At 41.1% G+C, this 13,036-nt stretch overlaps 1 protein-coding gene across 1 annotated transcript; it reads right to left on the reverse strand.

Moving 5' to 3' along the window:
- Positions 1–516: 516 nt before the first annotated feature.
- ZNF75D (zinc finger protein 75D) lies at positions 517–11,113 on the reverse strand. The gene is made up of 4 exons (XM_011978363.1): positions 10,840–11,113; positions 8,762–9,291; positions 6,050–6,176; positions 517–2,583 (listed from the first exon to the last, which is right to left on the reverse strand). The coding sequence occupies exons 2-4, from the start codon at positions 9,170–9,172 to the stop codon at positions 1,874–1,876; spliced, it is 1,248 nt and encodes a 415-aa protein (XP_011833753.1). The 5' UTR covers positions 9,173–9,291; positions 10,840–11,113; the 3' UTR covers positions 517–1,873.
- Positions 11,114–13,036: the final 1,923 nt, after the last annotated feature.

The following is a 13,036-nucleotide window of genomic DNA, read 5'->3' on the forward strand; positions in this document are numbered from 1 at the left end:
GCCATCACCTCCCCTCCATTTTCAGGAATCTCAAGTTGAGGGTTTGTAGTATATTTTGGTTTTGTTACTCATGAACAGTATACCTAGCTGAACTGGGACATCAGTGTATTGTTTCAGGCTGACTAGAGAGGAGCACCTCTAGAACAGAATGAATGTCATGTCAGAAGGCTACCATTCTGACCATCATTAGGGGGCCTAAAAAAACCAGCTAGAAATGATGGAAAACTCATTAATGAAGAACGCTTGAAAGCTGGGCAAGTAGACAAAGTTTATTTTCTTTTCTAAATAACTAGCTGAAGGAAGAATGAGGAAAGTTCCAAATGTTTAGGAAACACCGACTGTGGCCAATCATTGTGTCAGGCATGCTCACATGTGCGCATTTAATCCTCACAGTAGCCCTAAGAAGTAGGAATTATAATCCTCATTTTATACATTTGGAAACAGGCTTAGAACGGTCTCCTGGTGGAAAAAATATCTGAAGACGTCCATTTCAAAAAAGCAAATATTGGCCATTTCTGAGTGATTTGGTGACAAAGTTTTCTTTATTGTCTAAATTTAACATAAAACATGTCATTTTCATTACAAAGTACAATTTTATGGAATACTAAATAAACATATATAAATAAGCCTTGGCCAACATTATAAACCAGGATCTGACATAGATATAAATCCATGACTTCCAACTTCCCTTGACGTCACATTATCTTCTCTTAAGAGATAGTCACTTTGGCTAATAGGGAAAAGAAGACCAGTAACATCAGAAAGCAATTTCCATCTGGCCTGGTTCTGACTGGGGTCATCACTCTAAGCCATATGCCTTACTTTGCTCTGACACTTCAGGATGTTCCCTCCTGGTATCAGCTGTGCACCAAAGCTAAAAGTTCACAAGGTTCTCCTTGCCATTCTCAATAAATCAGTTTTGCAAAATCTCCAGGCCTTCTTGCAGAGTATTCAGGCATATAGGGTTGTACTTGATCAGCCATAAAGATGGGGCTCCCTTTAGGTCCTGCAGCAGTATGGCACCAGTTTGAAAGCCTCCACACAGTCCACATAATAATGAAAGTCAGAAAAAGACCATTCACCACTTATCTGTGCTTTCTACAAAAACAAAACAAAACAAAACAGATACCTGGATGAGGGCCGAGACTGCCTCCCTCATCATTTCATTGTATGTCTATGTTGAAACAGTCAGCAAGAGGAGAGATATCAAGTGCTTGCAAGGTCCCTAGGTCTGTCCTTACATTCAGACCTTTCCTTGCTACTTGTAATTCCTTGACAGAGACACTGTGGTAGTGGGTACTCAGGAGAGAAGCAATGAGAATGGGACAATTCTCTCAGGGCAAACATTGAATCCTCTCTTTCTATTACAGAGTAAAGTTCCCTGAGTCCTGGCCTCGATTGTTCATGTAGATAGAATGGTAGCTATTGAAATTGTCCCTAGTTTAGTAATTCTCTCTGAGCTCCCTTAAGAGGGCCCAAGTACTCTTTCCATTTCTCTTGACAAAGAATAAAGAATGAGACTAAGAGCCTTGACCATCATATGTCTGTTGAGCACTTGATACTTGAAAAATTTAGATGACTGGGGGTGTGGAAGTTTTGAATAACCAGATATATACATATAGATAGATAGCTAAAGGTATTTCATCACTACATTTTCATTTTTTTATTTATAAAATACTCCTTATGTATCACTCTTGTGCTAGGCACAGAAGATGCAATGCTGAATAAGACAATCAGCTTAGATTCCTTTTTGTGAAGTGTAACATGTACCCTTCCCAAATGTTCTATTAATGACAGATTCCTATCATTGGGTGCCTCATAATTTTGTATTATTCCATCACTTCTAAAGTCAAGGTCTACATGGTAATTTTCCTCAGTTTGAAGACAGTAGACATGCTTCCTTTCTTCTGTGGAGTTTCTGGTGTCTAAGAAGGCTTGATCGCCTACTAAAGTTTCTCTTGCATATGCTACATGTATAAGGCTGCTCACCTGTGTGAGTTCTCTGGTGTTTAATAAGGTGGGAGTTCTGAATGAATCTTTTTCCACATTCACCACATTTAAAGGGCTTCTCTCCTGTGTGAATTCTTTGGTGTGTGTGTAGATTTGTGTTATGACTAAAGCTTTTCCCACACCATGAGCATCTATATGGTTTTATTCCTTGATGGGTCATGAAGTGCTTATTAAGATCTGAACTCCATCTAAACCTCTTGTCACATTGTTGACATTTATAGGGTTTCTCTCCAGTGTGAATTCTCTGGTGTTTAATAAGATCAGAGCTAACTCTGAAGCTTTTCCCACATTCCTGACATTTAAAAGGTTTCTCCCCTGTGGGGCCTTTCCCATGAAGATCCATAAGTTTTGGAAACTCTTGTTTACAAGTTGCAAGTTTCTTTCTTTTCTTCCTTGGAAAAGCTCGATGCCATTTCTGTACACTGTGTGTATCACCAGGATTTTCCCTGCCCATTGTTTTCTGGGCAATTTTCATTCTGGTCTTTTTTGATACTTTGCATCCTGATGTTTGTATTTCTGATGTAGAAACAGATATAGGATGATCATTTCCAGTGTCATTTTTTAGCTTTAACCCTGTCAGAATAAACAGAACAATCAGCCATCTGTGTCCCAGTGCAAGAAAGCTACATAAATGGAGAGAAAAGTCAATGATGATTGCTTTAAAAGAAATACAGGAACAAGTGATTTCTGGTCCAGTCTGGACAAAATGGCATAGACCCATTTCTCCTTGATCCTCCCTGATAGGCACAACAATAAACCCACTAAGTAATATGAGATAACTAAAAGAAAATTCTTAAAATGTTAAGAAAAAGACAAACTGGTTTGGGACCCCACAACAAGAAAAATAACATAGCAGGGTGGCTTATATCCCCACACCCAACAGAAGAAGGTAATTATCAACAGAAGCCTGCCTGGGTAGGCTTATTGTTTCCTGAATGTAAAAAGAAGTGCAAATAAAGCCTTGTTGATTGAACTCTGGATAAAATAGAATATGTGACTAACACCAATGTGCAGTTCGTCTTGGGCAAACATACATGATTATATAACTTTAGCACTGGAGCTGCTGGAAAGGTAAAAGCTAAATGGAGTTTCTGCTCTTCTTTACGTTTTCCATGAACTAATGACAACTTCAGAAGACTAGTAGGATTGTGTATTTTGTAGTTCAGATGGCTACATTTTTGAGCATTAACTTGCAGCATATTTCACTATATTTGTAATTTTCTATTTATTACAACTGGACAGCTCCAAACTCTTATTACTATTTATTATCTTGTAGCTAGGTAATAGTTCACTTTTTGCTTAATTTCTGCAAGCCAATAAAAGAAAATGTATTTAAGTATCCAGATGTTCAAAGGAAAGAGTAAAAAGTATTCATGGGGAAAAAGCTCTGTTTAACACGTTTTATTGGATTGCATTATTAGCTGATTTCACTCACTTTATATTTGCAAAATAATTGACATTTCTAATATTTATTGAAATTGCTTAATTTGCACACCCTGTACTCTACACACAAAAATGTATCAAATATAAGAATGAAGTTAAAATTGTGACTGATTCACTTTAGCAGCATGAATTGCCCAGCTTTTTGAAGATACAAGCTATAATATTTGTACTTCCCTATGTCTGTGCCATAAATGCTTGAAAACATTAAAGTTTTCTGGTTTTATCTTTTATATCAAAATAATCAGTGTAAACCTTGGTTGGTCCCTGAGTTCACTGATATTTGAGGTAATGGGGACCTGTAGACATTCTGACTAGATTTACTACCATGTGCCTTTGCCTACTTCTCTTTGATATAGCAAAATATTTAATTGAGAAATCACTTTATGTTACCATGGTGGATTTCCACTGTGCTATAGCCGTTTTCCTTTGGATTCCCATCAGTGGTGCTGCTCAGTGGCTTGCATATAGACTTGCTATGAAGAAATGCAGAGGCAGCCCATGCTGCCCTGTTTCAAAGTTGAACTCTTTAAGCCCTTGAGAGTGGGCTTCACCCACTATTGCAGAGGCATTTTGCATTTGTCTGTAGCAAGAAATTCACCTTCTCAGGCCAGGCGCAGTGGCTCATGCCTGTAATCCCAGCACTTTGGGAGGCTAAGGCAGGCGATCACTTGAGGTCAGGAGTTCGAGACCAGCCAAGCCAACATGGTGAAACCATGTCTCTAATAAAAATACAAAAATTAGCCAGACGTGGTGGCACACACCTGTAGTCCCAGCTACTCAGGATGCTGAGGCAGGAAAATTGCTCGAGCCTAAGAGGTGGAGGTAGGAGTGAGCCAAGATTGCATCACTGCACTCCAGCCTGGGTGATAGAGTGAGACTCTGACACACACACACACACACACACACACACACACACACACATACAGAGAAATTCACCTTCTCAAACCAGTAAAATACAGACTTAATTCATAAGGACTGGAGCTACACATTGATATGTATCACCTTAGAGCAAGAGCTATGTTCTAGGAACCAAATCACAATTTTCAGTCATGGAACAATATATCCCATGGCAGAAGACTTTACGTGTGATCTGCTCTACTTTCATGCGATAATTTAAACTTTGATTGCCCAGTAGTCCTTTAAGTTAACATTTCTGTCTACTGCTACTGGATTTTTGTTGCAAAAATATATTAATGACCCACATGAAACATACTAAGTGAATCGTTATAAACAAAAGGGAAAAATGATTAAGAGAAAATTAAGTGATTATGTTACACCACTTATCCCAAACCAGAGAATAAGCCATTTCAAGCAACATCTTTGAAGAGTCGTATGGTGTGAATTGGTTTGTATATGTTGGTATGTATTTATTCACACATTCATATACACTCAAGATACAGTTGGCCTAATTATAAATGGGGGCATTGGTAAAACTTACGAAGTGTCCTCATACTGAATTGTAATTTTCTCTTACCTGTAAAGTAAAATTTAGATCAATCCCATGTCTTTGTTAAATATATTTTTTACCAGTCCTAAATTTAGGGTTTATTTCTAACTAGATCAAAATAAATGTAAGTTGTGGAACTCATTTTGAATATGATGGATATGCTCTACATTTGAATTTCAAGAGGCAATAATACTATTGGAATTATGTGAATTCTAACTCATTTTAACAAGGCAACCTGACCTGCACAGGATCACTTGAATGTTATCTTTTTTAGGATTACACTAATATTCTTCTCACAAAAGGTCTATAAAATATTGTAGTTGGAAAAATAATTATATCAAAATGTTTGGAAATTAGAAACTTTTCCTTAACTTTTATTGATATTGACTTGAATTATTATTTTCTAAACTAAGAGCCATATGCCTACCTGTAAATCTTTCCACATATCATTTAAATTTTTGTTTGTATTGTTATTGTTGTTGATTTAGAGATTAGTTATTAATTTTTTGTAGAATAATGCCATTGATGTGCATGCTTTTATGTTTTTTAGAAAAGGGTGTGTTTAGGCTGGGCGCGGTGGCTCAAGCCTGTAATCCCAGCACTTTGGGAGGCCGAGGCGGGTGGATCACGAGGTCAGGAGATCGAGACCATCCTGGCTAACATGGTGAAACCCCGTCTCTACTAAAAATACAAAAAACTAGCCGGGCGTGGTGGCGGGCGCCTGTAGTCCCAGCTACTTGGAGGCTGAGGCGGGAGAATGGCGTGAACCCGGGAGGTGGAGCTTGCAGTGAGCCAAGATCGCGCCACTGCACTCCAGCCCGGGCGACAGAGCGAGACTCCATCTCAAAAAAAAAAAAAAAAAAAAAAAAAGAAAGAAAAGGGTGTGTTTGGATGAAAATTAAAAAAAAAAAAGCTAAAATCTTCCACAGTCAAAACAAAATAATTCTACTTAGAATGCGGAAGTGTGACATGTATTTATAAAAAGCTCTCGAGGGGATCCTAATAATCCATTTATTTCCCACACATCATCAAGTTGAAAATCAATCAGCTGTTGGAACACTGGGACTCTCTCACAGGGGTGCATTTTCCATAAACAGAGGACATAACATATTACTTAACTTCTACACAAAGGGAAGGAAGAATCTTTACCTAGAGAGATGACAGTCTCATAGATATCCTGCATTACATCATTGTAGAGAGTCTTCTCAGGAGGATCCAATAATTGCCATTCTTCCTCAGAAAAATACACAGCCACATCTTCAAATGTCAACAAACTCTAAAGAAGAGAATGGGCTATAGTTTAGTACTTGCCACTTCAGAAGCTGTCCTACCACCCATTTCTGAATTACATGGTAGGCCAGGTGCTGAAGATGTTAACAGTACAAGATTTAGAGTAAAAGAGTGAGAAGGCAGAAAGGAAGGAGCAAAGAGGATCAGTAAATCACCTGGGAGGTGCCCAATTCCCACTGTGCCAAGCCTAGTTGCCTAGAGAATAACTGGGGCTAAAATGTCTCAAAGCACCTGCTGGACACTATGAGTCCTAGGCAGTAGGGACAAGCAGAGACAAGGCCACGGTCAAGTCACCTGAAAAAAGCCAGAAATAACAGCTCACCGGGGACTCAGGCAGGATGAGTTTAGATGCCATCTTTCAGTCTTTGGTTCTTTTCTGCTCAGAAAGGGCTAACATCTGTTGATCATGCACAGCTGTGTGTAGAAAATAGTCAGGGAAAATTTCTCTTTCCTATTTACAAACATCCTGAGCTGATTTCTAAAATACAGAACATCAGGATGCCCTCAGTAAAGATGGGTCACATTGACAAGTGTGTGTGTGGTGCCAAGAAGTGGCCATCTCATTGTAAATAAGAACCAAATATCTACCACTCATACAACCTGTTCCCCAGTTCATGAATTCTTTAGATTTCACAAAAGAAATTAATCAAAGGAAATTTATTCATTTTTCCTCTCATAACATTAGCTGGGCAAGAATTGAAGGTTTGAAAATGAAGGGCTCAGGTCCTCCAGCGTACAGTAGATAATGTGAGAGACTTTTGTTTTTTATTATTTTTCCCTAGTGCACAATTTTCATCACATTCTGCCACTGATAGCCCATGTCTGACCCCAATTTTTCCTACAACTTGTGAGGGGGAGGTGGCCCCACCTGTCCCTGTTCCATCTTCTCCTCTCAAGTTTCAAAGGAGTAGAGTCTACAGTGTGAATAGCAGGGTTCTGTGGTTTGGATATTTCTGTCCCCCAGGCTGACCCCCACCTTCAACCACCATCGATCCACTATACTCCCACGTGGGAGATATTATAGCTGCTAGCATGGCTGGCCGCCTGGAAAATTCCCATGGCATTCTAGGTGAACTAATTACCATCACAGCTCCCAGGAGAAGACAATTATGATGAAGCTCCTCACCTCTTTCATATACAGGCTGGGTTTCTTTGTGAGTGTTCCAGCCCAGCTGTTCTTGTAGTACCCGGTATGTATTCCAATATTCTTTCTGGAACACACCCATTGGTTGGGGCTCTGCTGGCTTCCACTTGAAGCCTGGGGCCACTGCTGTTCCTCCCAAGAGCACTGCCTCCTTTCCCAGCTCATGGGCTGTGACCTAGAAATAATCCCCATCCTCATTAGCACAGAACTTACTTTTGGTTTTGGGGTGGTAGTGGAGGGAGGAACAAGAGCAGAGCCCAGATTTGGGGAGTGCATGACATTAGAGAAGTAATAAAAAGAATGAAGAGTGCCACTATGTTCTCATAAAGAACTATACTCAAAATCTGGGATAATTAGGATAAAATAGAAAAAGCTGTGACTACTGCAGATCCCCACCCCTCAACCCAGTGGCCCCCACCCCGATGCACAGAGCCCTGGCTCCAGCCACTAGCAAAGTTGGGTGGGCAGCCTGTTCCCCTGTTGGGTAACTTTCACTGGTTTGCTTTCTTGACTTGGATCCTTGTTTTAGTGAATTTTTATCTTTTGGTTTTCTGTAAAAGAAAAGGAATTGAGTAAAAAAAGCTTTCCTGTTAGCCAGTTTCCAATCATCCAGGAAAGAATTTCACAGGGAATGAAGATGGATGGAAGAATAAATGGGGGGAAGAGTTGGGCTCCAATCTCTCTTCACATGATTTGGTAGTAATAAGACACCAAAAATATGCCCTGCCCTGGATTTTTCAAGGTAGGCTCCTGAAAAAAGGAAGTGTGCTGCCATCTTCCAAGGACAAACCTTGGTTTCCCTCTCACCAGCAGGGCCAATGACAAGCCACTAAGTGAGGGCAATGCAGGTTCTTTCCTCCCAGCCCAGAGATGTGTGTTCCTGCTACAGAAGATACTACCCCTCAGCATCCTGATTCCCTCCACTTCTCTCTTGGCAATTGTCTTCTTTCCATATCCTTGTTTCCTTTTTTTCTTTCCATTTTGTTCTCTTTCTTTGCAGTCTCCCCAGAGCCGCTTGATTCATACTTCTGTTTGGTAACCTCTCTCTCCTTTGGTCTCTGTAAGTGCTGCCTATCTTGTGGATCTTCTCCCCTTTCCCAACTCTTTCTTGCCCTTTATTTCTCTGTTTCTAAGAACTCAACTCTTTTCTCCTTGCCCATGCCAGACTAGGCCCACCACCATCAACTCACCCTGGCCCTAGAGAAGACAAAATGCATTTATTTCCTCTAAGACCAGGAAAGGTTGTGCTAGGAATTTTGAAACCTGTGGACTGACTATTGCTGCATGTATGTCATTTTAGATCCTTGCTAGCTGTCCTAAATGAGCAACAGAAGAGGAACTTAATCTAGTTCTCTGATAACTCTTCCATTCTGATATATTCACTTTTATCCTACTTCATTGTACATGTAGGGAATCTTTCTTCTTACCTCATTCTTTGTTCCATCAGGCTCCCTCTGCAAGAATTCCACCAGGACCAGAGCCTGTTTGACATTCTGTGGATGATGCTTCTGCACCCAGTTCTGGGTCTCCTTGGGCAGAATGCTCAGGAACTGCTCTAACACCAGCATTTCCAAGATCTGCTCTTTTGAGTGGATCTCTGGCCTCAGCCACTGATGGCATAATTTCTGAAGTTGGCTGATGGTCTCAAGCGGTCCAGTTGCTTCATGATAACGGAAGCTCCAGAAGTGCCTGCAAGCGCTCTCAGGACCAAGACTCTCTATTTTTGCGCTGTATTTCTTACTCTGACTGAAGTTCTCATTCACAGACCCACTAGTCTCCCACATAGCCCCCATCTGGGGGTTTGAGCATGAATCCGCCTTCAGCTCTCTCATCGTCATTTGCTCTAGGAACAGTTTTACTCTTGTGTGTGACACTGACACCCACCTGGTACCACCTTTGACAAATGAGGGTGCATCAGGTTTGGTACCAAATCAATGAATTGTTCTTCCCAAGAGCACTGAGGGAGAGCAGAAGAAAAGTACATGTCAAGAAGAAAACCACATGACACATATTTACTTGCTATTTATTGTAAGAGGAAAATGAAGAGAGAAGTTCCTGTCTGGCTTCTCCTCTAAAATCAACTGTCAAGAATTGGAACATTCATGATGTTAGATTACTCAGAAGGTAAGTTTCTCTCCTTTTCTTTGTTTTTCAACTTTGAAACAAAGCATAGCTAAGAGAAGACAAATGCCAATCAATCAATGTATTTCCTGTTTTTTTTTTTTTTTTAACAGTTGAGGAAAGATTGGTGGGTGAGAAAACTGGCACCAATTGGCCAAAATGAACTTTGAGATTATCCAATACTTAATCTGTGGGTTTCCTGTCCTATATTGGCAAATAGGGCCTATTTGAGTTTCTCGAAACTTTAACAGATCATCCCAATCATTTTTCTTTAGTCAGAGGAAAAATAGTTTCTATACCCCTTCATCTCACTTAGACTGAAGACTTTACTAAATGGAACTCTTAATATTCCCTTTTATACTGTATCAATGCTGGTAGGAGAACTGAGACAGCAAGATCAGAGTAGAAGTAACTAGAGAAAAAGTAAGCAAATGTCCCCCCGCTAAGCAAGCAGATCATCAACATTTGATGTGGCAAGGTGTAGTACTCCTTTGAAAGACTTATAAAGGGCACTGCACAGGTTTGTACTTGTGTATTAAATCTTTTGTTTACTTTAACTGGAAAACTTTACAGATGGCCTTCCTTTACACATATACAAATGTCAGGTGGTTAAAAACAAAAACGAAAGAGAGATGGTGATGATTAAGGTTCTTCATAGACGGGAAGGGTCCTAGTAATGGTAACCTTTCTCCTGACTTAACATGTCCTCAAAACTGATTTTCCCGAGGTGATCCAGCAGAAATAGCAACAAAATTCTTTCAAGGATGCCACAGGTATTCAAAATAATGATTGGCTCCTTGCTGACCATTCAGGCTCAGGAGGTACAGGAACACTTCGTGTGTGTGTGTGTGTGTGTGTGTGTGTGTGTGTGTGTGTGTGTGTATGTCAGCAGAAGCCATCGTCTTTAATGTTGAAATGACTCTTTCTTTAGTGTTATGTTCATAAGCCATCAAAAATCAGGAAGTTTCGCTGGGTGTGGTGGTAGACATTACTGCCCCAAATCCCCATCCCTGATTCACTACAACTTCTAGATCAACCACAGGGTTGCCCACAAGAACTCTGAACGTGGGCAGCCTTTGAGTGTGATTCACTAGCATCCCTGGGTTATATTTGTACATCCGGTAGAAAGAAGTTGCTTCCGTAGGTAAGAAGTGGCTGTAGGAGCCCGCGGTCAGGCGGCCTCGCTGTGGACAAGTCCCACCAGCTCTCCAGCCGATCTGCCGCCTGTCAGTGGCGCCACTGCCTACTGAAAAATACTGTATCACGTCCCCCACCCCCATTCCTCGCTACACAGCAGCCCCAAAGGCTGCAACTGGCAGGAGCGGCCGGTATTTCTCAGGGGATCGCCAGTCAAATCTAAAGAGAAAATCAGCTTCTCGGTTACCTTCAGTCAGCTCTGGCTTTCCCGGAGGCCACTTTCCTCTTCCTCCGCTCGACTGCGCCTCTGTGGCCACGCCTCCCTGCTCTGGGTAGCAAAGCTCTCCGCTGCTGCGCGAATGTCAGGAAAGCGCGGGATGCCTGGCGAGTGAAGCTCCAAGATTTGGGGAGTCTTGGAATATCAGTTCCCTCATTCGATCCCTCCACCTCTCGAAGATCTGACTCCGACTCACTCTTCCAGGGTCGAGGTCTGTGGACCTGAACCGGAATCAACCAGAAAATGAAAGATGCATTTCCGGTGGCTTTGTGACAGCTACGCCCAGCCATCCCCCTCCCTCTACCTGCGGAGTCTCAGCCTAGCCAAGTTAGGAACTGTCCTGGGGGTGCTTTCCATCCTAGAAGAACCAACCTCCTGCTCCAGTTAGGTCCTGGGTGCAAGAAAGAGTTAATGCTACCGGGTCTCTAGCTCTGCTGGAAGCCTAGAGAAGCCCCTCAAATGGCTCTTCCCTGGGAGCCATGTAGCTTAGAGACTCCTGGTGCCAAGGTCTCCTATCCCTGATTTGCCAGGTATTGTGCATCCAGATTGTTCCTGCTGGCTTCCCGGAGGCTGGCAGCCCATTCTACTAGGAGCCTCACCCAGTAAGGGTTGCCACCGCAAAGGTCTAGGGGCCACAGAAGAGTGGCTCACAAAGTCAGAACCACTCCAGCACTCTTGTGGGCAGAGCTGTGTACTGGGCCTTCCTGAGTCTCAGCCAGAGAGAGCTCCAGCTGTAGTCACTAGACTTATCAAAAGCCTCCTTGAATAAAAGGCAATTTGGTCCTGGTCAAGCCTCTTGTTAGATCAGAAACAACAGCCCCCTATATTTTCAAAACCATATTCTAGTTATCAGACACATGCTCCCCAACGGTTATCTCGTTTTACTCTTGTTAGGTAGATTTTAACCTTTTGAGATAGGTCCCATTTATACTTCTCTTTGACATATAAATAATTTGAAATGGTATGACATGACTTCACCTACTACTTCATGTTCAGGGTCACATAGATTACCGGTGGCAGATTTTAGCCAGGACTTTAGGTATCCTGTTGTCATATCCTGTCATTTTTCTACTACATTATGCTTTCCCTGGAGGACAGAAATCTTGCTTCCATCTTTATCTCCTGCAGTGCTTAACATAGTTCTCTGGGTAAAGTAAGTATTTCATATTTACAGAATCATCTTTCTAAAAAGCCAAATATCTTGGGTTGTCTGTATTCTCCAAGTTTTCAGTATTTACCAAGAGTTGAGCCATTTGGAGAAAAATTGCCAATGTGAATCTAACAGGAGAAACTGGGTGTAGCTTAGTTTTACAATGGGGATGAAACTGACATATTTTGGAAGCCAGTGTGAAAACCAACTCAGACAAGCCAAAGAGATGTCTGCATGTCCAGGAGGAAAATAAAAAGCACCTGTCTGACTTTTTATATATAAATGCAGATGACACTAAGTTAAAGTCAATCATCATTCAAAATCGAAGCTCCCCAAAGGTATGTAAAAGGACACAGTGCATTATCTATGATATATAAACTTAGTAAAAATGTTTGGTTCACCAGAGCATTGTCTTCAGAATGGTTCTTTCAAAACTATATTCCGCAAGTCAGGCATTTTCAACATAATATTTTATAACTCAATGAAGAGGAAGTCAGGGCACTGTGACTGCTGTATAATTCCCAGACTTACATTTCAATGAATCACTAACCAGTGAGGATGGTCAGATAAAAGTCATTTTCTTTCCCCTAAACACTTCAACCTTGATTCACCCAATAAATCAAGGTGTGATCTTAAGCTGCAAACAACTTTATAGGTGGAAGCAACTTAAAGAGAATATTGTAATTTTGGATAAGGTCATGATGAGCAAGATAAAGAAGGAAAAAGAGTTTCCGAAATTAAACCTACAACCCAAGAACGCGTGATTTTTAAGTGAGCAAAGTTGAGATGGAGTAAAACAAACAACTATAGCAAATACCTAAGATGTCTTTACAGAAAGGAATCTGAAAATGATGAAGGCTTAACCAGTAAACATTTTTCGTGGTCTGGAAACTGGAAGACTGACATCAGGGTGCCAGCATGGTTGTTGGATTTATGGTAAGGGTCTTCTTCCTAGTCATGTCTTCACAAGGCCTTTTCATGGTGCATATATGCATATGCAAAGAGACAGACTGAGAT

This window comes from Mandrillus leucophaeus, unplaced genomic scaffold, assembly GCF_000951045.1.
Source record: "Mandrillus leucophaeus isolate KB7577 unplaced genomic scaffold, Mleu.le_1.0 Scaffold1032, whole genome shotgun sequence".
Classification (NCBI taxonomy): Eukaryota; Metazoa; Chordata; class Mammalia; order Primates; family Cercopithecidae; genus Mandrillus; species Mandrillus leucophaeus.

Coding starts and splice junctions, on each gene's coding strand:
- ZNF75D (XM_011978363.1), bottom strand. CDS start 9,172: ATGACGATGAGAGAGCTGAAGGCGGATTCATGCTCAAACCCCCAGATG. Junction 6,177..8,761: donor CTGATGGAACAAAGAATGAG/GTAAGAAGAAAG, acceptor TCTCTTCTTTAG/AGTTTGTTGACATTTGAAGA. Junction 2,584..6,049: donor TGAGACTGTCATCTCTCTAG/GTAAAGATTCTT, acceptor TTATTCTGACAG/GGTTAAAGCTAAAAAATGAC.